The sequence below is a fragment of the Plutella xylostella genome, chromosome 23 (genome assembly GCF_932276165.1).
Source record: "Plutella xylostella chromosome 23, ilPluXylo3.1, whole genome shotgun sequence".
Classification (NCBI taxonomy): Eukaryota; Metazoa; Arthropoda; class Insecta; order Lepidoptera; family Plutellidae; genus Plutella; species Plutella xylostella.
The window spans coordinates 1,516,295-1,539,932 of NC_064003.1; the positions used below are offsets into that span (position 1 = coordinate 1,516,295).

General features: G+C 37.5%; 1 protein-coding gene across 4 annotated transcripts in view; it reads left to right on the forward strand.

The window, feature by feature from the left end:
- Positions 1-23,638, forward strand: part of LOC119692522 (lysine-specific demethylase 3A) — a 146,937-nt gene that overhangs the window by 62,683 nt on the left and 60,616 nt on the right. For all 4 annotated transcript variants that reach the window (XM_048629467.1, XM_048629468.1, XM_048629469.1 and 1 more), the window contains one exon: positions 3,588-3,702. In XM_048629467.1, coding sequence (XP_048485424.1) covers positions 3,588-3,702 — 115 coding nt within the window. The remainder of the gene's footprint in view (positions 1-3,587; positions 3,703-23,638) is intronic.

Below are 23,638 nucleotides of genomic sequence, written 5' to 3' on the forward strand. Positions count from 1 at the left end.
AGCTCAGAAATGTAAATATGCAGAGATTGCAAATATTTATGTAGCTTTATATTTATGTAGGCACTTACGTATCTTTACGAACTGAAATGCACTTATTTTAGTACTTAAGTCATTTTGAAAATGCCACGGCTATTAATACTCTAATTTCCATAAGCATTCTACTGAAGTGTAGGTACCTACTTACATAAAGGTCAACTTGGTAAGGTAGTATTCAGTTGCATAAGCCGGCTAGATGGAAGATAGCCCGTTTGTACGGTTGTTACGTAACATGGCATAATGGTATTATGATACTCGACACGACCGATGATGTGTGGTTACGGTTAATATGAATCATACGTCTTTATTTGTTTTGCCAGGTTTTTTTCAAATATAATTTATTGGTCTTCAAATAAATCGCGGTTGGTGAAGGCTAGCGTAAATATAATTTGTAGTTGATTAAACAGTTTTATTTGTTTGTAATACATTCATTTTGGTATTTCCAATTTGGTATCTTTTAATTAATGTTATGATTACCTGCTTATTTGTTGTAAATGATAATTTAATAAGGTAAAGGTAGGTAAGGTTGGTCGATGTTTAATGGTAAATCACAACGGTGTCTGTTTCGCCAAAGAGCAGCTACTTTAAACATATTTTTATAGAATTTCCATTTCGCTATAAATGAAAATCTGAGTGAAGTAAATTATTTCTTGGAATTTTATACAGATTCTTCCGTCCCGAGGCCTGCTACAGACAAATTTTAATTTAATTTAAGTGTAAGATAAAATATAAAATACAAAAAAAATCTATCTAGCAAATGGTTTTATGTATTTATTTTAATATTTAAAGTTAAGTTAATTAGCTGTCATGAAAATACTTTTCTGCTACTTTTTACAAAATAATTACTTCAGTTTTTTACATCGCGATTTACACCGTAAAGCCCTTCTGAGGAATACCACAAACGGCTTCATAAAGACTTGTTATAATACCTGGGATCTAGCTCAGACTGCGCATGACCTAGATACTAAATCGTACGGCTGAAACTCAACTTACTTAGCAGAGGTCAACCATGAGTTACGTTGTAAAACGCACTTTCTCCCGAAGAAATTATTGTCACTTTCACTTGAATAGCTATTTTTTGTATAGTTATTTCGGTTATGCACGTAGTATAAATTGATTACTGAACATTCGGTGACATATAAAGTGCCTTGTCACCAGAATTAGAATCGAATGGGCTCTTTTATTTGAGTGAAGACTTGATCGATTTTGTATTACGTCGATATAATTAAATTTATTTATGTTCTAACTTTGTGTCCAAATCCGTTCAGCCGTTCTGAAGATAACCGAAATATTTCAAATTTAATCATATTATTTTCCCTCTTTTTGCTCTACCTCCATTCCGTATTGTTACGGTTATTGAACTTTCATAAAATAACACCGTAACTATATATTTTTTTACTGCAAAGTTAATCCATTCCATTGTGTTTTTAGTTCACCGTACTTTTTGTTTACATTTCCAGTTCAAATTAATAAAAAAATCCTCTTTTTATTTAAGCAAAAACATGCGTAAAATTGGCAATTTGTATGTTGTTTGTCGATGTCCCGATGACGCAGCGATGTCAAAGTGAATGTGCCAGTCTGTCTACATAATAAACAATTTCTGGCTCTCCCTCCCCCTCTCCCCATATTGGGAGAAGGGGGGGACACGTGCAGTATTTCGCACCCCCGTTTCTCCCCTTTTTCACGATTCTAAGCGCTGCCTCCCCGCTCTATGATGCCACTTTCTCTGTATAATCCTTTTATAATAACGGTAACATACGCTTTTGCCTAACTGCTGACATATTTTTTGTTGTTGTTTCTTTTCTATGTAAATAATATTAGCATTGTATTTATTTCATTATTCTATTAGCGATTTATGATAGTTTCTGGTGGTTTTAGTGCCGGCTTATTGTGTTTCTAACGAAAGAAGTTAAGTAAATAAATTGTGGGTAATAGTTGGAAGTTCTTAAATCGTTTTATTACAGTTAAGACTTTCCTTTGTTTCCGTCTGACAAAGTTAGTCGTTATTCTGATTCCGCCGGCTTCCCTCCATTCGCAATATTCGCTTTGTTTGAAGATAAAATATATCTCTCTTCTTGATATTAATTAAAACTGTATCTTGTACTTTACGCGCTGTACTCGCGGTTTCATTGGCATGATTTATCTAACCCCTTTTCATACTCGACTCAGTAGGACGAAGATTTATAGCCAATTAAAAAGTACTGTCCGCTTAATTTATTTATAATGTGATGTTCACGTGCATTGACCTTTGTTTCATTAGAGTCAGTAGAAATGGTTAGCCGCGGTCGGTCCACATCACATCCATCAGCGATATTGGCAGTCGCTCGTCCGCTAGTCACTAGTCAGCACAAAAGTTCCCCCACGAAGCTGACTCGACCAACTGCGAGGAGCGGTCATGACTCAGCACTACTCTATAAATGTTACTCGCTAACCTATCAAGTTGCGAAGACCACGAAATGCATACAAAAGCAGTGGAGACGGCCGCCTCTTTGCGCAATTAGGATTGGCCAGCAGTTTTGCAAAAGAAATTAGGTATCAGTTCGATTGCGGAGCTGGCTTCGTGTCAGCATTTTATTCTCGGTGCGGCATGAGTCAGCTATTTCGCTCCAATTTTGCTGTTCAGGTTTTATAAAATGATTGCGTCTGCAGTCCGAGCGAAATTAGATTATGTTTGTGTGCTTTGCGGAATGCGTTTACTCATACTTAGTTATTTGTGGTTACCTATCAACAGTAATCGGTAAAGAAAATATAAAACCGTCTCTTAGATAGGCTTTTGGTAGTGGCTGATTGAAACTATTCTTCTTTGATAAATAATTTTCAGGAATAAATAGACTTCGTCACAAACTCACAGCCCTACAAATAGGTCTAGTTCGTGTCATGTTCTCATGACTCGACCCGACGTGCATAATTCGGACGCCATTGCGCGTTCCCGTCGCGTTGTCGGTTCAATAAGTGGATCGCCTCCCGCCAGTCACGACCCGACACTTCCATTTACTTTACAGATCCACTATTCGACACCTGAAAAGAGGAAAGGGAATTATAGAGCTGGTCAAAATACCTCCCGTTATGTATAAAAATGCTCAATTATACTCCGCGCCATAATCATATTTATACTTTAAAAGTAACCCCAGAAGCATTGTTACTATGAGAGGAGGGTCAGGATTCTCTGCACCTGACCGTAGGGTACCTATACCTACTTAGTATCTATGTTTTGAAAATCAGGATTTCGTGACCAAACCCACTAGAGCAAGCTTAACAGCATAACAACCCTCTTACCCCAGCGAACGCTTCCTTGGTCCAATATAAACGAATAGCAACAAAACGATATAGCGCGCACCAATAAACGGCATCTTATTTTTGACACTTTCCACCAATACGAGTAGTATTGGTCCTGTGTTCTGTTCTGGTTAATCCGAGGTTCGGAAACCAGATTGTATTGTACAGCCTTAGTCCTAGGTCCTGGTTGTTGCAGAGTAAGAATTTTGTGCACACAAGTTTACGAGGTTTCTAGACTACTTACATTACATTAACCGTGGTACTGTTTGTTGCAGCGAGTGGAGCGCGAGCCGGGCCGCAGCCCCGCGCCCGCCGCGCGCAAGAAGGCGCCTCCTCCGCGCAGCAACGGGCAGCTCGCCCCCGCCGCCGACCCCGCCGAGACACGCACAGGTAACTAACCTACTATACTTATGTAACAGAACATCGAAGTACTAGATTGACAGGTAGACAACAGAACATCGTAATAGTAGGTAGACAGAAAGAGTACTTTTTATTTGTACAGTCATAAGTAGCTATACACTTTTGTACATTGACAATCTGAAACCGCCTATCAATTCATTGAAAAATTTACGGTTCGTCAGTTTGACAAGGTACAGAAGTGTATAGCTACTTATGCAGCTGACCGTACACCAAAAAGAACAAGAACAAAGTTGGACTGTGGTTACCTGCTGGTTTATTAGCGATCTCTTACAGGCAACCCAGATGGATAGACATATTGATATTAGATGCTGTGGAATAAGTAGTACTTACTTACGTTATATAGGTTTTTCGGTTTTCGTAAGCGATAAAAGTTATTTTTCTCACTTCCAATAAGATTTTAATAGGAGGTTTCTTAAATGGTTTGGTTTTTACTTCCCTTTACACACACACACACAATACCAAAAGGCGTGTCTTTAGTAAAAGAAGCGAATAATATTCTTACTAACAGTTAAATATTCGAACGGATGTTAAAAAGTTCTTAACTATTAAACTAGATGTCAGCACTAGTCTATTTAGAAACTCTAACTGGATAAATAATAGTAGTGATTTAGGACTTTATTAAACCAGAACGGATACAGTAACTAATTGGAATTACTGCAGGATGTCTTACCAGATAAGGAAAATCTCTTTACACATACGAGTTTCATTTATGAAACGTTTGACAACATGTCAACCAACTGTCAACCAGTTTTCTTATCCATCGATACTTGGCAAGAAAGGTCACTAACAACTCACATAACTTGTATTTATTTAACGTTCTGAATAATACTTAACTAGACCAATAAATTTCATAGCTAAACAAGTTTTGTTTAGAAATCTGCATTAGATATTCCATTTTTATAAAACGCCCGTGATTTATTTTTAAATATTACTGGCCAGCTGATCTAGTTTAGTAAGTAGATTAAGAAGAAAAAACCATAGAGATTTTTCCATTAATTTGCATGAAATAAATAATAACGACCTCTTTTTGTAAAGAACTCCTTTAGCCACTGTTACAGTACTTACAGTAACTCTATTCTGTAAATCTGGTAATAATTTGCAATATAATAGCGCCACTTGGGAGTAGTTGGTGCCATACCGTAGACTGTTATGTGTCAGTTTATGCCAGTATCTATGTGTGCCACTTTTTGGCGAAGAGCCAGTATACGGGTTACCGCACTATACTGTCCATATTATGACCTCTCCGTTTTCAAATACTTACCGGCTTGCTACATTTTAATCTGGGAAAGATGGAACATAATAAATCGTAAATTAAATTTAAAGCAATTTTATGCTGTGAAGTGTCATCGAAAGTTTATTGAGTTTAAACGGAGTTAGATCTTTTATGTTAATATTTTCATTATTCTCTGTATTGTGTCCAGATGACCAAAAGATGGAAGAATTTTACGATTGATAACGATTGATATGTTGTTGATAAATTTTCTAAGAGAAATATTTCTGTTTGAGTTGAGTTTGTCTCATTTTATTCGCGTAAGTAATTTATATAAAAAGTGATACTTAAGTTCTACGAAGTTGGTAGAAATTTCCACAGCACACGTTTTATCACAATTCGTATTTTCCTTCGCTCTTTGTTCTATATCACAAAGGAGGTATGTTATTTCTAAGAACTGGCACTGGTATGGGTTTATACAGAAATGCTTCTACTCCATTATTATTTCTAATATTGCGTAGGAAGGGTAGTCAAGCGCTCGTCTTCACTAATATTAATATACTAGAATATTTCCTCTACTTTTTCTTTTTTATGTAAGTAAAAGGTTTGTGACGAACAAACAACTAAACCAAAAGGCGACTCTATTGGGAATAAAACAATATCGTTTCAAATAAACAGTTCATAAATATCAGCTGAGTATTCTATAAATAACGTTATTGCGTGTAGGTACCTGGTACTAGTTTTTTTATTAACATTAAACTGATGGATTGTGTTGCCCTTCTGGATAGCAGCCAAGATAGATCGCGCACTTTACTGAGTTTGTGTGTATCTTACCTATATTTGTGTGTGTGTGTGTGTGTGTGGGATTATTCCACCCCGGGGAGTCTTTCTCTCAGAAATGCATCTTGTATTATTAACACGTGACCGCTTGCACTCACTACACTGCGCTGTACTGCTATAACGTTATTTATATCTGCAATAACAAACTTAATGTAACAAGATTGTTGTTTATTCATAATACTAACACTCATATAAACGTGAGTGGCTATTGTGTCTGAACCGTATCGAACGTTGCTCCGCACTAAACATAAACAGCCCATTTTTGTAAAATGGTTGCGTTGTTTTGATAAAATTGAATAGAACACGCTCACATTTCGGCGGCAGGACAGTGCATGTGGCAGTTGTGTGACGTCACACGGGGGGGGAGGGGGGAGGATGTGTCGCGTAAATCACTGCGATTGTGTGACGCAGAAATATTGCAGCCCGAGTGCTCTCCCGCCGCCGTCCTTCTGAAGTCCTCCCAGCCAGCTCCGCACGCTAAAAACAAAATAAATTTCGATGCGACCTTATCACTGCGACCTCCTTGTTGAGCAGAATGAATGAATCTCGACAGAGGTCGCGCCTTTTTGCTGCGGACCCGTGTTTTGTTTATCGAAGAGCGTTCCTTTTTTGAACTGGGTTAAAAGGATAACGGGGTCTTAAATATAGTTTATTCTTTTGTTGAAGCTGCCGTTGATTATACTTGTGAATTTCAAATTAAATTCAGTCGCCCGAGGCCAATGAATTTACATAATAAAGAGCTGAAAATTCTCGGCTCACGTAAGCATGCCACTCGGCTGGTTTGCATAATTCTGCGGACGCACCGTTCTTCTGAGCTTTCTCTAAATGTTAGCGCTTTGTCTATGGACCTGTGTTGCTACTGTGTACTTACTTAATACATATTTGCATTCTTAATAAACAACACCTCGCAACTATGGACATAAAAACATTTCCAAGGATTTCAGTAACAATTGAAGCGTGGTATTTAAACGTGACACACTCTGTGTATTTCAAACATGGCAGACAATGCCGCCATTACCCATATGCAGATAAAATACTTGTGTATGCTAATGTAATGATTCTACATAGTTTCTTTGAAGGTTGAAATAAACAGCGGAATTGCATTCGAGTTAAACTATTGTGTTTTGGGGTAAAGTTGGTATTGGCTGAGCTCGGAACAAGGGTGGTTTCGGAGCGAATAACATTGGCTCGTTCAACTTTGTTCAACTTTGTTCACTGTTCAAAGTTTGGTATCCCGACAGTCCGCTGAAGCGAATAACTTGTTTATTGTGAAATAACTTTCCAAGGCTGAACTACAGCTCGTTGTTAAACAATACATTACCATTTTGACTTAATTGCGATCCTTAACAACCGTTTAATTTTTTAATAAGCTGTGGGCACACATGATTTGTTTTTGTGGTGGTTCTTTTAATTCATGTGTTTAAATTAGACTTAAGGCCAAGGCCTACAAAGGTCAAAGATCTCGACAATTATTACTAAGTGTATAAATATCATAAATACATATTTCTAAACGGCTCAGGTGAAGCGATTATAAATAAGTAATCCTTTTGAAGAAGCAGACCGTCTATCAACAATCCTCTCAGCTCTCCTATCGTTCCATCCGTTTAACAAACTTATAGCGTTTAATGCCTGGTGGTTAAAAACAACAAGTAATTCCAAAATAAAACAGGAATAAAATAACACCTCAGTAGTAAACTTTCATTGTCACCACTATTCGTGTGTTGAATCCAACAGTGGATGGCACAACGTTGCCAATTCCACTGCCATTCGCTTCAACCCGCCATTTTGCATTTATTTGCATAGTGTTCTCATGTTCAATACAAAACGCAATTGTTCTTAATTCGGTTTAGAACTGACAATGAACTCAATTTGTTGTTAACAAGGATACGTCAATATTCGTAGATAACAGTTGTTTTAATAGATAATAGATAGGTTTGTAAACTGTTTCTAAAAGAGATTCGTTTCACATTTAGGTAGGTGTTAAAATTGTACGGTCTATTCATATTTTAAAATGGCTAACCATTTTCATACGCGCTATTTATGGTGTTCACTAAATAAATATTTAGCAGATTAAGTAACTAATTTAATTACACACGTTTCATTTAACTTTCCATTAACTTAGCAAGCAACTCGGTCGAACAAACAGCAAGGCACTCCACGGCAATAGAAAATAACTCTCAATTTGTTGCTATCATTCTTCACATTCCCCGTTGGCCTTGTAAAGTCAGCAAAACAGAAATAGCCAAATTAAATTTGCATACTCAACCAACAAAACAGGCGGAACCACGGCCTCGCAGCGTTGCGTTGCGATCTCCCCCTTATGTGGAGGGAAGGGGTGAAGTGGGCGGCGGGGGAAACCTCTGGAACTCGTGTAGGAATGCACTCGATACACCTGCCACGCCACCCCAATAATCGCTTATAAAGTACCTACGTGGCCCCGCTAATGAATGCTTCGAAATGCGTCGTCGAATTCTTGAGATGATGACTCAGCTATTTCCCGGTAACCATTTAACTTAGCATTCAGACTTGAAGGTTTTGTTCCATAGTCTGTGATCGTGTGAGAAGGACGGAGGAGGTGCGAGGGGGTGGGGCGGGCGCGCCGGGGGAGGGTACATCCGACGCCATTACGTGAACATGAAGGTCAGTGACACGCGCGCGGTGCGTGAATCACGCGGAAACTTAATTAGATGCCGCGGGGAAAGGGGGTGTTATTGTTTGCTTTTGTTGTTGTGAAATTAATATTCTTGGGACCCTGTTGCCGCTGGTATACATCTCAGCTTCTTATATTGTGTACTTATTTAACATTTTACAGTGCTCCTAATCTTCTGTCAACAGAAGGACAAATAAGTATGCAGACCAACCCAGAATCAACGGCAGCGTAACGATTTAAGGGTGTCATTTTCAATTTCAATTACCTTGTTAAGTCCTATACTTACTGAGGCACTTCCCCTATTGCAATGTGTAAACTAATGTAAATAGCTATTAAGGACTCTCACATTTTCCGATCCATCAACAGACAAGCTCCTTTTTATGTGGACTCGACCGTTAGCTAAGATTTATGAGGTCGTCCCGGCGACGGTTCAATACCTTTTTCCCCACGTTTCTGATCCTTTACATGGAAACACATTATGGATGGTGATTCAGTTGTTTAATGATATGGCGCTGTAATAACTAGAGCTTCAATTTTTTATCACTTTTTACTGTGAGGGAGCTGTGAGGTAAAACGCACCTGGGACTTTAATTGTAAGGTCAACCGGGGCCAAGTCGCCTACGGGGCTAATGCCTCGAATCCATTTATCTTCCGAACCACATACTTTAGAACTACTGGAGTCATCTGCTATCTATCTTTGTAACTGAAACTTTTATCTCTGACCAATATTTGTCGTATCCGGGTTAATTTTCTTAACAAATCTGCCATTTTAATTTTTTCACCTCTTTCGGCCTCCTCAGGTTTTATGACACGTTTTTATGAATCGTTCCAAATGTGTGTTTGTTTAAAAGAATCTATGTTTCCTAACTGTAAATACTGTTATTGTTTTGTTGCTTTACATATTGTTTTGATTATTTTATTGAAATAACGTAAGATTCGGACACAATATGTAATTACAAAATTGTAGGTTTAGCTTTTATTTTGGGGTAAATGCCTCTGGGCTGATGGGGTTATTGCCTCTATTGAGGCGCAATAGCCCCATTTTCAGAGGTTCTAAACATTTTATGTTATGATAAATGTATTTAATACACTCACGAGCAATGAAAAAGTTCCAGACTCCAGTGAAATTAGCACCAAATTGCTCCTAAACGGAAAATACTAGGTTAATGACGCCTTCTGCAATATTGAAGAACATTTAACGGCGTATCAGAATTAACATTCTTAGATTGGTAATACAACTAAAACGTAAATAATTTTAATATATAATAATCTAAATATTTTTTAAAATTGGCGTCTTTTGGTGTCGACATTATAATGTTGTTAACACGGTATATTGAAAATAATCATATAATAAATAAAAAATAGTCATATTAACAGAATGATCCCACTTGTTTTTAAAACTCTAAATAGTTTTGTAATGATTAAAATTCCGTCAGACTCTAAAAATGGTAAGTATACTTACTAATTTAAAGTTGTGGTTTGAATGCAAATTCTAAAAAATATGCCCTTGTATGCTTTTATACTGTATTTTAATTTGTCACGTAAGTATTTATACTTTTTTAAGTCCAATAAAGTTTTCATAAATAAAATGTTGAGCACCCCTGGAATCTTGGATGGGGTAAATGCCACTACAAGAAATTAGGGTGTTTAGGCGCCATAGCCCCAAAAATTTTTGATCAACTAATTCTCCTTAACTAAGCGCAGTATTTAGTTTACAAGCTAATAATTAGCTACGTTAATAGTAATTCTATAAATTATATCTACTTAAACTTGTAAAAAGCTCTTCCAAGTACACATAATTAGTGAAAGAGGCATTAGCCCCACTAGGGGCTATTGCGCCTAAAAATCCCATTTTTTGTAGAAACGTCGTTTACATGTAGAAGATATTTAAAATTCTACAAAATAGCATCAAAATAGGAAACTAGATAAAATTTCATAATATGTATCACAAGTAATAGCTTAATAAGGCGTATAGTCTGTTTGTTATGATCAAATGAATATGAAAGTCAAAGTATTGTGGCGCAATGGCCCCGGTTGACCTTAATGATAATGACAGCCTTTCTTGTCCATTTCCAGTTCTACAACGGCTTGAGTTGAGTTGAACTGTTTTTTTTTTCAATTTGATCTATTTAACGGTCTTGGGAACTAGTTCTTTTGAGCCTGTGCGTCCCCGGCGCGCCACAGACTATTACGTAAAGAACAATGGCCGACAGCAAGCACGGCCGTGAACGCACTGAGGATCTTTCTATTTACTTATTCATAGCGTCGTGTTTCCATTTTATATACAATACCTCCATTATAGAATTGCAAATGGCGGCCTGTCCTGTTTCCGTGCTCGTCTCGCTGCATAAACGCGAATTTGCATATTTTCGACTGCCAATCCGTGTTTTGCGTGCGAAAGAGTCGGTCGGAATGGCTTCCAACTGAACCCGACGATAAATAACAGGAAACACGTGCTCGGAATTGAAATTGTGTTATTATTTAAACTGAACGAGAAAGGGCAGGAGAAAGATATCAATCACCCACAAACTGATCTGTGATTGCGCGATAAATAAGGTGTTCGAAGAAAGTGGTTCTATGAAGTGGCAGACCTCAATATCGGTTGATATGGTAGTGGGTAGCCCACGTGGCCTAACCTCAATAGCAACATATTAACTACCAACCAAATATAGATTCTTAGTCATATTACTAGCTCAATTATTATTGTATGCTAGCTTACATGGAGAACTTTACAGACAGGTTACATATCTCTGCAGCGCTCCTAACTCTACCGAATTTTATCAAAGGTAAAAAAAACTACACTTATGATCCTTCTGACCTATGACTGACTAAACTAACTATTAATAATTGTTAGTTGTTACCCATTAGTGGCCTGGTAAATGCTTAGTTCACTGCAAGTAAAGTATACTTTCACTCCACCCGGTTCCGTTAGCTGAACCCAGACATTACCGACTATCTCGCTGGAACATCGCTTCCTGATCGCACGCTCCTGATTAAGCCACTCATAAATTTCACTTAAATAATAAGGCATGTATTTCAATGTACTTTGGAATAGTTACCTCAACAAAGAGTCTTTCGTTATAAAGAGGAAAGACAAAAGCATAGAGAGCTGGTAATCCCTGAAAGGATTAATGGATTGAAATTCAATATGCATTTATTTCTTTCTCATCATTAAAGAACATGATAGTACTTTTTAAACATGTAAGTTGCTCTATCAGCACACATAAAGTCCTCACAAGTTTGTAGCTGATCATTACCATAATTATGCAGATATAATATGCCGTCATTATCATTACCTTATTGCAATACGGCCGGTTTACTATCACCATATTTACCGGTCGCTCCGATACAATTTATCTTTCCCTCTTTGGGAATTAATTGAACAGACATGGACAGAATGATTTATCAGTTTATTGTGAAGGGGATTCCTTCCCAGCTGCAACGTCAGCGGTACGCCTCTCAAACGAAACAAAGGATCGGATTCTTGATCTGTGACTTTCATCTTTGGCGTTCTTACTTCTTATTCCTGCATGAATATGATATACAAAGATACATACTTAGGTACTTATCTACTCTTATGCAAGTATGATAGATGTGTGATGCTATGCTAATGTCTAAAACTTTCAGCTAAAATGGCCTGGAAGAAGCTTCGTGCTTGCTACATCTTGCTTGCTGCTCCTTCCAGGTTCGCAAAAAAGTAGTTTGTATTGATCAGAAATCTGTACTTTTCATTAGTCCTTGAAACGTTTTCCCACTGGCCAGTCATTTCTCACAATGATCAGTGGAACGGCCGCAGTTTCGCTCCGTTACAACTTTTATTTGCCCTCGGCTGGAGTCGGCAACCGGTTCCGATAGCAGATCGTAAAGAGCGGGCGGTATGCAGCCCTATCTGGATAATGTACGGTGCGGCTCACGAGCTACCTCCATCCCGCTCTAATCGGCTGCAGGCGAGCGAGATACAAGGGCCCTTAAAGGGAATTTCGCCGGAACGCGTCGGCATTACTCGCCTTCGAACAATTTATGTTTAACAAAGTAAACTCGGCTCCGGGAACCTGTTTCTGAACGCACCCTTTTGAAAGCGACCGCTGCCCGCTGGCGCTGCCTCTCTTCCTTTTTCTGAATCCAGGAGACTTTTCTAATCAGAATTGATTACAAACGGCACACTGCTGCCCTCATTCGTGTCGGTAGGCAGTTGATTCTGTTTTAATTACGATTTATAAGGTCTCCCACCCTCGTTAATTGTTCTACTTAATTTTGCGCTCGAAATGTCAAAGTTCGTCTTTTGTTTTATTTTAAGGCCACAAATTGTTACTTTCTTCGCACGTCAATGCCAGCCACTGCCGGCTTACACAACGAGGCACAATGTGGTCTTGCAAACAATCCGCCGAGCACTCACGTGGCCTATTATGATGGCTACCGAGTCGTTGACTTGTTGATGTATAATCTGACATCCTGTTGCGAAAATGGTCTTTATTGCTAACTGGTAAGGTTCAGCGAAGACTGAAGAAATAGGTGAGGTGAAATGTTTGTTCGCTGGGTTAGCAGTTGTAGTTGGCTATAATCAAAATGGCAGCGATTACGTAATGCGAGTGTGCGACTGCACTCACACACACAAACAGACACACACACACACACACACACAGACACATACAACAAACATTGGACATTGCACTGATTGACGCTCATGGCCTTTTGCGCACTAAACTGTAACTATTACTTACCACCACTTATGTAATCCGGTATCATAATATATGATGTTGATCTACGATTGTTTTATGCAGTAGGTGTGTGGATTTATATTAGCCTTAACGATGTTAATAAAATGTGCCTCTACTTGAATAAGACAGTAGGGCATTTAATGCTTAACTTTGTAAGTGAAGGCTGCAAGTAATTATTTCTCCTATTAACACGATAACTAAATTCAGAGATAAAACGGACGAAGACTAAAGTTTACAAGTAACTTTCGCTTTGACTTACAGTTGACCTCAACTGCAAAAGTTTCAACTTTAAAAATAGAACACAAACAAATCACGATCGAATTGCGATTGCGATTCCATTCCGAGGACACCGGTTGCGCTGCGTTCTATCTCTGATATCGTGCCCAACAATAGCGAGAGCAATAAAGATCGAGTAATAATCGAGTAATGATCGAGCACGCGATCGCTTGCTCACGAGATGATCATGTCTGTGCTTTGTTTGGAGTTCAAGACCTCTGAACGTAACCGCGATGATTGCATGCGAAGGCACGATCACCTGTCGGTTTTGAACGCACGCCGGATGTGCTATTGAATTTGTTGAAGCAATCAACGTGTTTGAAATTGTAAACCGTACATGCTGCGGCAGATGAAACATTGTTCAAGGATTAATAAAGAGGTTGTATTGTGTAGGGTATACCTGTAGGGGAAATGTAATGTTTCAGTTGTCATTTTGATAATAAAAGGCAGAAAATTAGAAAATTATTACGGAGCAAGGTAACTTTACATGCAGGACAAATCTATATGTAGGTAGCCGAGTTGACTATATGAAATTAGAGTAAATCAGTCTTTGACAGAATTTACTGGATTATTAACTTATTTCATTCTAACATAAAGATAATTAAGTACTATAAAGTAGTCACTGCTAACATTACAACCACAGATAAAGTAAGGTATGCGTGTTAAGTTTTTTTGCTGCCGGTTGCCACTTAAAGTTCTATTCGCGTGTTTAAAGTGACAGGTAAGGAAACTTTGAGTCGTTAGTGTCAAGTTATGTCAGCTGTTAATGTTATTATCTCACTTTGTGTCGGCCATTTATAATCCACAGCTATTTTATTTTTTATTTCAGTGTCTATTTAGATGCATTGATTTTTTAATAATGATATATTAAGTATTTAGACGGTTAAATCTTAGAAATTCATCTTTAACTATATTGTTTTTAGTATATACCTAGCAAGTATAATAAAGATAGGTACATGTGTACTTTCAAAAGTTTTAAAACCACTGACTGATATTATGTACTGATTGTGATGACGTAAGTAATTCAGTACACCGAGTACCTCTATACTTACATATTTAATATAAAAAATAAAATTACTAAGCTATTTGCGTATCTAAAGGCGATTTCAGCCTTGAAGCTTTTCTATATTAATAAACCTATACAACATTATAAGTGGTTACTTACCCTCTTCAATAATAACTAACAAGAGGAAGGCTCTATAACGTAATGTCTATGAGAACTACGAGTATAAGCAGCTTTATGGGCGTGGCAGGGCAGTAATGATACTGTAGGTACTTCACTAACTCTTGTACCAATAAACGTGGTGTTAGACTTGAGTAAGTTAAGTATTACCTTATCATATCCCGAGGTGCGACCATTAAATTGGGACAGAAATTGTAATGGAATTATCATTTTCAGAATTCATTCACTAATGTTGCATTTATAATTTGTTGTAGCAAAACCTACCTACGAAATTTCGTTCTTTACAAAGTTACACTGCCTATAATATTATAAATATTATCAAATTACCGGGTGTTAATGTTAACTGATACGATACGAAGTTGTTTATGTTAATGCGCACAGCCACTGGGAGTTAGGGCCAAATTGGGTCACTTGATTAAAGTATAATACAGGAAAATGTTGTGCCATTGCACGCGGCGCCATTATGTGTGCCGGCAAAATGGCGGCCGGCCTTGATGCGTTCGCAATCAATTTATTATTCAATCTCATGTCATGAATTGGTCCGAGGCCCGCCTGTCGTTGACCCCGCGGCCTGGGGGTCACTTTATAATATGAAAAACTAAGTTGGTGCGCGAGCCCCGACTGTATCTCGTTGCATTAAACGAGCCGATTGCACGACAGCTCTTGTTCGTTCTGTTTTCGTCAGTATAGAGTAACCCTCTTGTTCCGCTCGACTGGTCTCAAGTAAATAATGGTCTAGCTGTACCTAGTCGCCATCGCAATACTTATTATTGGTATTTATTGGGACCGTATTGTGTTTCTTAGATTACTTACATTAAGGTTAATTCAATTACGTGCACAGCTACATTATTTCACTATCTGTTTACTGAATACACTGTCTGAGCAACATTGTATTTTACTTACATTATTATTGTTAATGAATTCATTGAATCTATTGATGGATGCATTCATTGGAGAGGACAATTTATACGAGACGATTATTTCGATTACAAAGGTCGTAACGTAGCGATAAAAATGTTTATGTAGCTACCGTTATATCACTCGGCTCGACTGCAAACAATGGCTGCTTCACAGTGCACGAATAATGAGAGAATTTGTTTGTTTTTCCTCGTCACTTGATTAGTACTCAGCTGTTATTAACTCCGCCACAACATCTACATGGCTAATTGCTTGCTCAAGTTTCAATAGACGGTTGCCAAGGGTACAATTAAGGTAGCTCACTATAAAGATGAGGTTTTATTGAGAATACGATAAGCTATTATTAACTTTAATGTGGGATCGTTAAATGAACGGGGCTCAATAACACGCCAGCGCAGAGCTCACATATCGCCAAAAAGGCAATAAACATATAAAACAAGGTGTAGTTTAGAGGCCGGCAATGGAAGACCTTGATTGAAGGCTCATTTGTGGGGCTGGAGGGGTCACTCTATAGGAATAAATAAGAAGTTTCGTGCTGGCCACGACTATGTCTTGTATTAAACGTGCCGATTGCACGACAGCTCGTTTTTCGTCAGTATAAAGTAACCCTCTAGAGCCGGTCGTGACTCGGCTTGATATATGCTCTTGCCTTCACAGGCGTGTATTTTTTTATCCAAACCGGTTTCGCGGCCGCTTCCCGCAGGTATCTGGCCGGTAAAAAATGCATTGTCAGTATTTTTTCTGTGTGTAATAATAATATTGAGCATTCCTTTTGTGCACTGGGGATGAGACGTGAGGAGCTGGCTGCGTGGCTTCATTATATTAATGGGTCCGGTCGGGCCCCCGAGTACGATAGGTCCTTTAACTTTATTGCGTGTAAAGAGGAATACCTTTAGAGCCGTGAAATCCCTTTTATAAGCGTTAATCGATTTTGAAGTCGGATACGATTTTGGATCTTATGGATTGACTTTTAAATTATGTCTGTCAGATTTTTCATGAGCCAATTTTCTGAATAATTTTATTAAAATGTAAATAAGCCAATTTCATGTTATGTGCCATCCACGTTATTATTCAATTATCATCTGAATCACAGCTGTGTGTTAATTCGCTTACGAAAATCCGAAGCTGAATAAGTTTCATATTTCCTGCAATAATCGTAAAAATAACCAGTTTACTGGTTGATATGTGAATCTGTTATTTATAAGGGTAATCAAATAGGCTTGGTGTAATTTATTCTCTAAGAGTTGTTGATGTGATCACTGATCAGACTGAGTTACCTGGCTCCGTTCGACCTCTATTCGTCATTGCGCGCTCGCTGCGCGGCCCGAGTCTTCTCAACACAACTTGTTTTTGTCGTAAGTTTTTTTGTATAAGTTGTATAAAAACGCAATGTATTCCTCACTGTATGAGCCACCTGCCGCGGTCGTTACTCGCATAGAAAAACTCCCCTCGCTTCCCAACAAAACGAATTCCCAAAATTATTCTTATTATTATAATTATTACGGGCAACATAAACTTTTGGGCAAAAAATTTGAAGTTTTTGTTGACCGGCAAAAAATTGCCTTTTATTTCTTCAAAATGTGCATTCTTACGGCCTTGTCTACCTGTTTTTTTTTATGAAAAAAATGTAAACAATTCTTTCCCTCGGATCAGAGTGGGATACCGTTTCAAAGAGAGATTGATATTGTGAGTTATCCTGCTCCTGCCCGATCCAGATTTCTCCGCCATTGTGGAATAACAAAAGGAAATGCTCGCATTGTGTAGTGCTGGGTGTGTAATGTGTTGTGTTGTATGATTGACACAATTACACGCTCAAAGGTCGACTCCAGCCGTGGGAGTGTTCCATAATATATAATTTAAGTAGCTATGCTATATACATAAATCGGAAAAGTTGGCAATTTTCCTGGAAATTTGCTGCGTTCCGCGAATCTCTTTCATGAGAGTTATGGGGCGGTACTTGGATCATCCATTATTTGCATATTTCCGTGAACTTTTTGACCGAACTTCCGTGAAATTTCAGCCACTGCTTTATGTCGACTGTAGCCGTTTCTGCGATGGGAATGAGAATAGGAGATATCCTGTAATGTTTTATGTCGAAATATACCTAACTTTTTGTTTCAATTATCATATTTCTTTTTAAACTGTTTGGTTCAATCGTGCAATTAGTTCCGTTCAACGTACCAACTGCCAGCACTATGACATAATGTATGAGAATATTTTTGAATTAGTACAATACTTACAGAATAACGTAAAAATATATAATATAATTGTAACATGCTTAATGTTCTTTGTTTTTCTGCTCTATTTCATCTTCGTTAATTTGGAATTTCCCCACTGGACTATCCGGTTAGCAGCCGCCCTTACCTGCTTCTAATTTAGGAATATTAATTGGCGTAATCCGGTCTTATTCAAGTTTTAATACCCAAGCCAATAACAATATTAAGTACCTTTTATAAAACGTTTTTTAGACCTTCATTTTTATTAATAATTAAGTTCACCGGATTTGTAAAGATTAATTATAGGTACTTACATAATATTATATCGTAAAGAACCTACTCAATGTCGGCTTAGTAACATTTAAATTTATTGTTGATCTTCGACAAACATTTAATCTTTGATCTTATGCATTCAATTTGATCGTGAATTAAAGGTTGAGGGAAAATGGATTGATTTGTCATCATCTACTCTTACAAATGCAATCCTCTATTCTGTAAAGCTATGCTGTATATTATTATACATATTATAATCTTCACGTTTAAATATATCGATTAACACATTGTCTGTAGAAATTGCTTTCTCCTTCAACCGCTTACATCATTGACAGGTTTCTGGTTAACTTTCTTTGAGCAAAAATTACATCTGAGAGTGACATGGCCGCGATGCCATGCCGTGCCTAATTGCCTTATAAATGCCCAACAATCTTCGGTTTTGTTGTAGGAGTCTGAAGCTTTAGAAAGGTGTCGTTTACAATTAAGTAGTTAAGGTTTAACCCCAGTAGTGGTGATGCAATGAATCGGTAGTTAACTTTCACAAATTTTATTTTATAAACCGAGCTGTCGAGATTCGAGATACACACGGGAAGACATGTCTTGGGCTAGCGGCGCCTACGCACTTTAAACTGGTCTAATTAACAACTAGTTTAGCTGCCACTCGGCAGTAGTAAGCTAACGACAGAACCGGTTGCAGCCAGCTCAAACCGGATCCATAACGCTTTCTGATTGGTCCACGCTATTTTTGGTGCCGGATTTGTAAATACGTGGAACCTGTTTAGGGTAATCGACTTTGTTATATTGTAAATATTTGTGTTTACGGACCGAATTAGTTTTTTGACGATGCGCAATGTGCGTTGTTTATGTTTTTTCGTACGGGAACAAAAAACATCGATGTCATAAAATGGTATTGTGTCTAATGAGCGCATAATATTCGTAGGTAGTTTAACTAAATTTACACCCCTTTGTCTCAATGACAGCTCGCTAACACGCTATTCCTGGCGTGCAATTTCCCCGTGATTATGTCATCAATCTCCCGCGCGGTGGCACAATGAGAACATCTATCATATTCAATTGAGGGCCCCGCGGACCGCAGACTCCATTGGAGGGTTATAGCATGAGCCGGAAGGAGTTTAGTTTCGAATGAGGTCACATTGATAATTTGATAAGTCACCGCACCCGTGGCATAGGTACACAGTTCAATTCAAACAACATGGTAATTCTGAAGTTGGCAAAGAATGCACTTTTGTACCTTGTCCAACTAACAAATAGCCTATATATTCATTCTTTCAAAGATTGACTGTTGGTTGTTTTACATAGCACAAAAGTGTAATCGCAGCTTTCTTCAAGAACTATCAAGTTATTTGGACCAAACTGTACCTAATGGCTGTAGGTTCTGTGGCAAATTGCAATTATTAGAATATGCTGCTGAAGGATTTATGAACTTAGTTGATGTTGAACTTACTTAGTTGTGAGAAGTTTATTTAAACTATCTAACTAAGCTCTCGACATAGTTTAAATGCTATAGAGAAATTAATGAATACCTTTCATATTTTAAGAAGTTTTAAATTGGAAATTCCATTGTGATATGAAGGCTTTCGGTCCAAAAATATCTAAAATAAACCAGTGAAATAGAGCGCTAACTTATTCTAAGAGAGTAAAATGTATCACAGGCAGCGTCAAATTTAGAACAGAATAGAATAGAATAGAATACTACTTTATTGACTTAAAAATAATTTACACAAATAGGTAACAATTTACAATATAACGCAATAGGCGGCCTTATCGCTAAAAGCGATCTCTTCCAGGCAACCTTTGGGTGGAGGAGAGACTTAAAGAATAATTTATTCCCAAAAGTAGGTCACATATGTTTTGAGGGACATTTATAATCTTTTGAGCTTCATATAAAATACTGTGTAAAGCCCTTTGGGTAGGATAAATGTATTATGAATACATTGTTTTCTTTTTAAGTTTTTTGTGATGTAAGTAGTAATTTAATAACGAAAGTACATTGCCTAATTGTGATTATTTTCTTGTTACAGGTAAGACTATTGAGGATGCAGTAATTTAAGGAAGTTCTAAAGAGTTAAGTGATTATGAACATGAGCATCAGTAAGTACAAATATACGGACTCTACATTAAAGCAGAGATACCATAAACAGACAGCTATGTCAAATATCCGTTAAAATAAAACTGTGGATATAAACAGTTACCTACTTAATTAAAATTCTACCATTAAAACAACTCCTATGGTTGTTGATAGAAAACTCATTTTCAGTTAAGCAAATAATAGTTTTGACAGCCCTAAATTTAAACTACAGAATCATTGCGATAAATTCTAATTTCTTCCTTTAACACCACACACCTATCGTTTGTCAGCTTAATCCTAAACCCACCGCCAGGTGTTCCCCGCGATATCTCAGTAGAGTCGCGGGCGAAGTTTTATTACCCCTGAAAGGTGATAAAGTGTCAACCCTGCTCAAGGCTTGGGGGTTACTCTATACTGACGAAAAACTAACTAAAGAGAGAAGTCGAGCAATCTACACGTTTGATACATGGAGAAAGAGTCCTGGTTCGCGCCGCAGTGCTCTCAAACTTTGTTTTTCGTCATATAGAGTGATCCCCCTTGGCTGGGCTTGGCTGGGCTTGGCTCGCCGCCAACCAGCGCCGTTGTATGCCAACAAATGCTTGCACGGGATTAGATACTTCCGTTTACCGATGTTTTGCATATTTATAATGTACGAGTACATTTTATGATGCATGTGTGAGAAAGAAGCAAAAGTTACTTGGGCGATGTTGTGAATTGTAGCTATTCTGAATTTGTTTTAAGGTTCTTCTTTCATTAGATAGGATATTGACGATGGATTATTGTAGGTCATGTTAAATTTAATATACATATTCCTAATAAGATATGTACCTAATCAATGATGTCGATTCTGAAGGCAGAAATTCTAAATTTAGAGCTGTTAAAACCTTAATTTCTTTGTTTAAAATTCGACTCTATGATTGTTTCCGTAAATGTAATTTTATGCTAGCAAATTTTTTAGTTTGACAGGGTTAAAATTAGAATTTCTGCCTTCAGAATCGACATCTTTGACTGTCTTAATATTTCCTATTCAAAGGGTTGTAGGTATTTGGCTCTAAGATCTATTTTATTTTTATTCTTGGCACTGTCTAACAGCTATTTAAGTCTTGATTTCTAACTTTAGTTATTGACAGGTCAGCTGCAATATAAATCAATTATAAAACTGAAAAGGTCAGGCAATAAGTATTAAATAATAGCAATTAACGATATAAAGGTAATCAACCCGCTAATAATAGTTGAGTAGTTATTCCGAGGATGAGTGTTGCATTCTTGCCATAGACAATCACGATGCGTTTGGTCACTTGGTGCCTCGCTCACGCAATGTGGTCAAGGTACAAGCGACCGTGGTGGGTGCCAAACCTGGACAATTTGCCTGCTGTTTTTTTCAGATGACAAGTTCTTAGCGGCCAGTGTGTGGACGGAACTTTTTTTTTGTTGCATATTTTTTTTTGAAATACTAATCTTTTGTTACAATGTACTTACATAAGATAGTTCAATTATAATACGGCCAAAAATCGATCTGATGAGAATCAATACGTTGTCATGTTCCATGCCCTAGAAACACCAAAAATCGTTCTGAAGAAAACCGCCAAAGCGCATTTAAATCTCGAAAAAGCCGCATAAATTCAAAAATGACTTGGAAAAATTGCATTAATATATAATTACCATTAAAAAGTACTTAGCACGACATCGTAAATTGTTGGCTTCCATCCAAGATGGCCGTAGTCTACGTGGCACTTTTGTTCAGTTTCAAGGCAAATTTAGCTTCAGTTTACTGTTTTGCATTCTTTATTTGTCACCAGTTTTAGACCAAGTTTAATTCCAGATGTTTTGGCCTTATTCCAGTTCGAATGCGGATGAAGCATTCATTAAACTATAAGCATCAAAATATTTAACATTTTCAAACTAGTTTTTGTTATTAATACCTACTTACTCTATGAAGGTCATTGCAGTTTTGACGACGATTATCGAAGCCCATTTCTCCCCTTTTACTGTCGTACTAAATCCGATTACCGGAAACGGAAATTTAAGTTATTTTGCCTCAAAATTTGCCCTTGCTATTTATTGAATAAATTTACTTATGTACCGAGAAAATCTTCCTAGCGTAATATGTATAAACAAATATCAGATGAGTTGGCTCTCTCAACTTCTCAAAAATGTAAATAGCTATTTCCCGACATCTGATAGAATTGGGCTCGTTCCAACTACTCCGTTTTGTACCTGCGAAGTAACAAATTATAGTTAAATATATTACATTATACGCTATATGAGCAGCCAATACGTATGTAAACCGTATAAGAAAGCTATTCGGCTTACTTTTACTGCTAAAATAATTTTCCACAAATCAGTCATAGAATAAAAAGAAGGGACATAACAGGAAAAGTCACTAAAAAAAAACAAGGTCGCTATGGTTGAACTTTGCGTAATAAATAATAATTGTTTATGAACTGCAAATTTATTATGGATTTCATGACACCATTGTTATAAATATAAAGTGTTGTCGTGTTATCGCGGTTAAATTGTTTACCTATTTTATGCAAATGCAAGCTTATTAAGCGAATTTACAGTAATAAGAGTAATAACGGTGGGTTACCTAGAATCTAACACAGCTAAAGCATCTATACTCCATTTCAGTGGAATTTTAACATTACATACTGAACTAAATGAAACATTATATTTCCAGTAAATCCTTTGTATAGTTAAGAAAGTTCTATGTATCATTTACTACCTACGTTGTTTTGATTTTTAGAGTTCCATTCTTCATTATCCGTATGTATGTAGATATAATTATAGCCATACATGACGTGACGTTGGATTTCAACTGTTGTTCTGAATTTGTTATAAAACAAATACATTGGATTAGATCACACATAAATGATTCAGGGAAAGTTGTAGCAATTTATGAAATGACAGTAAGTCAACCTATTTCAACGTAATCCCTTGCCTATTTACTCCAGGGGAACCGGACCTCTACGGTACGATATGAAATATCGATGACAATTTGGAAAAGCCAGTTCTAACTGGTGATTGCTCCTTCAGGGATTACACAACATTTGTTTTCCACTGAAGTTTGAGGTGAATTCGGAGAATCTTAGCCTGAATCTGATACACGGTGGGGGGAAGTCAAAGTCAAAGTCAAATGGTTTAATCGACGTAAAATTTTACAATTATTTGTCGATAGTCATTAGGTACCACCATTTCACAAAGGCCCCGTCTCATTGAGGAGGAAATAAATGGCGAAAGAAACTCCTCGAGCATCTATTCAACAAGGTTAGGAGGATTAGGTAAAAGCTGTACGTTGTAACCTTTTTAGTATAGTGAAGTCCAATCAATGAAACAGCTGATTTCAGTGTTGCTCCCATTACGAAAGTTGATTACTACGGCGGGTAGGTTGACCTAATTTGCCTGCTGAGGGCCAGCTCACTGGTAAAATTCTCCCTATACCAAGTAGGTATTCTCACGTCGTCATCTCTATAGGGATCGCAGTGTGTTGGCCGAGGCGGTTGGCCGCTCGCCAACCACTGTTTATAACAACT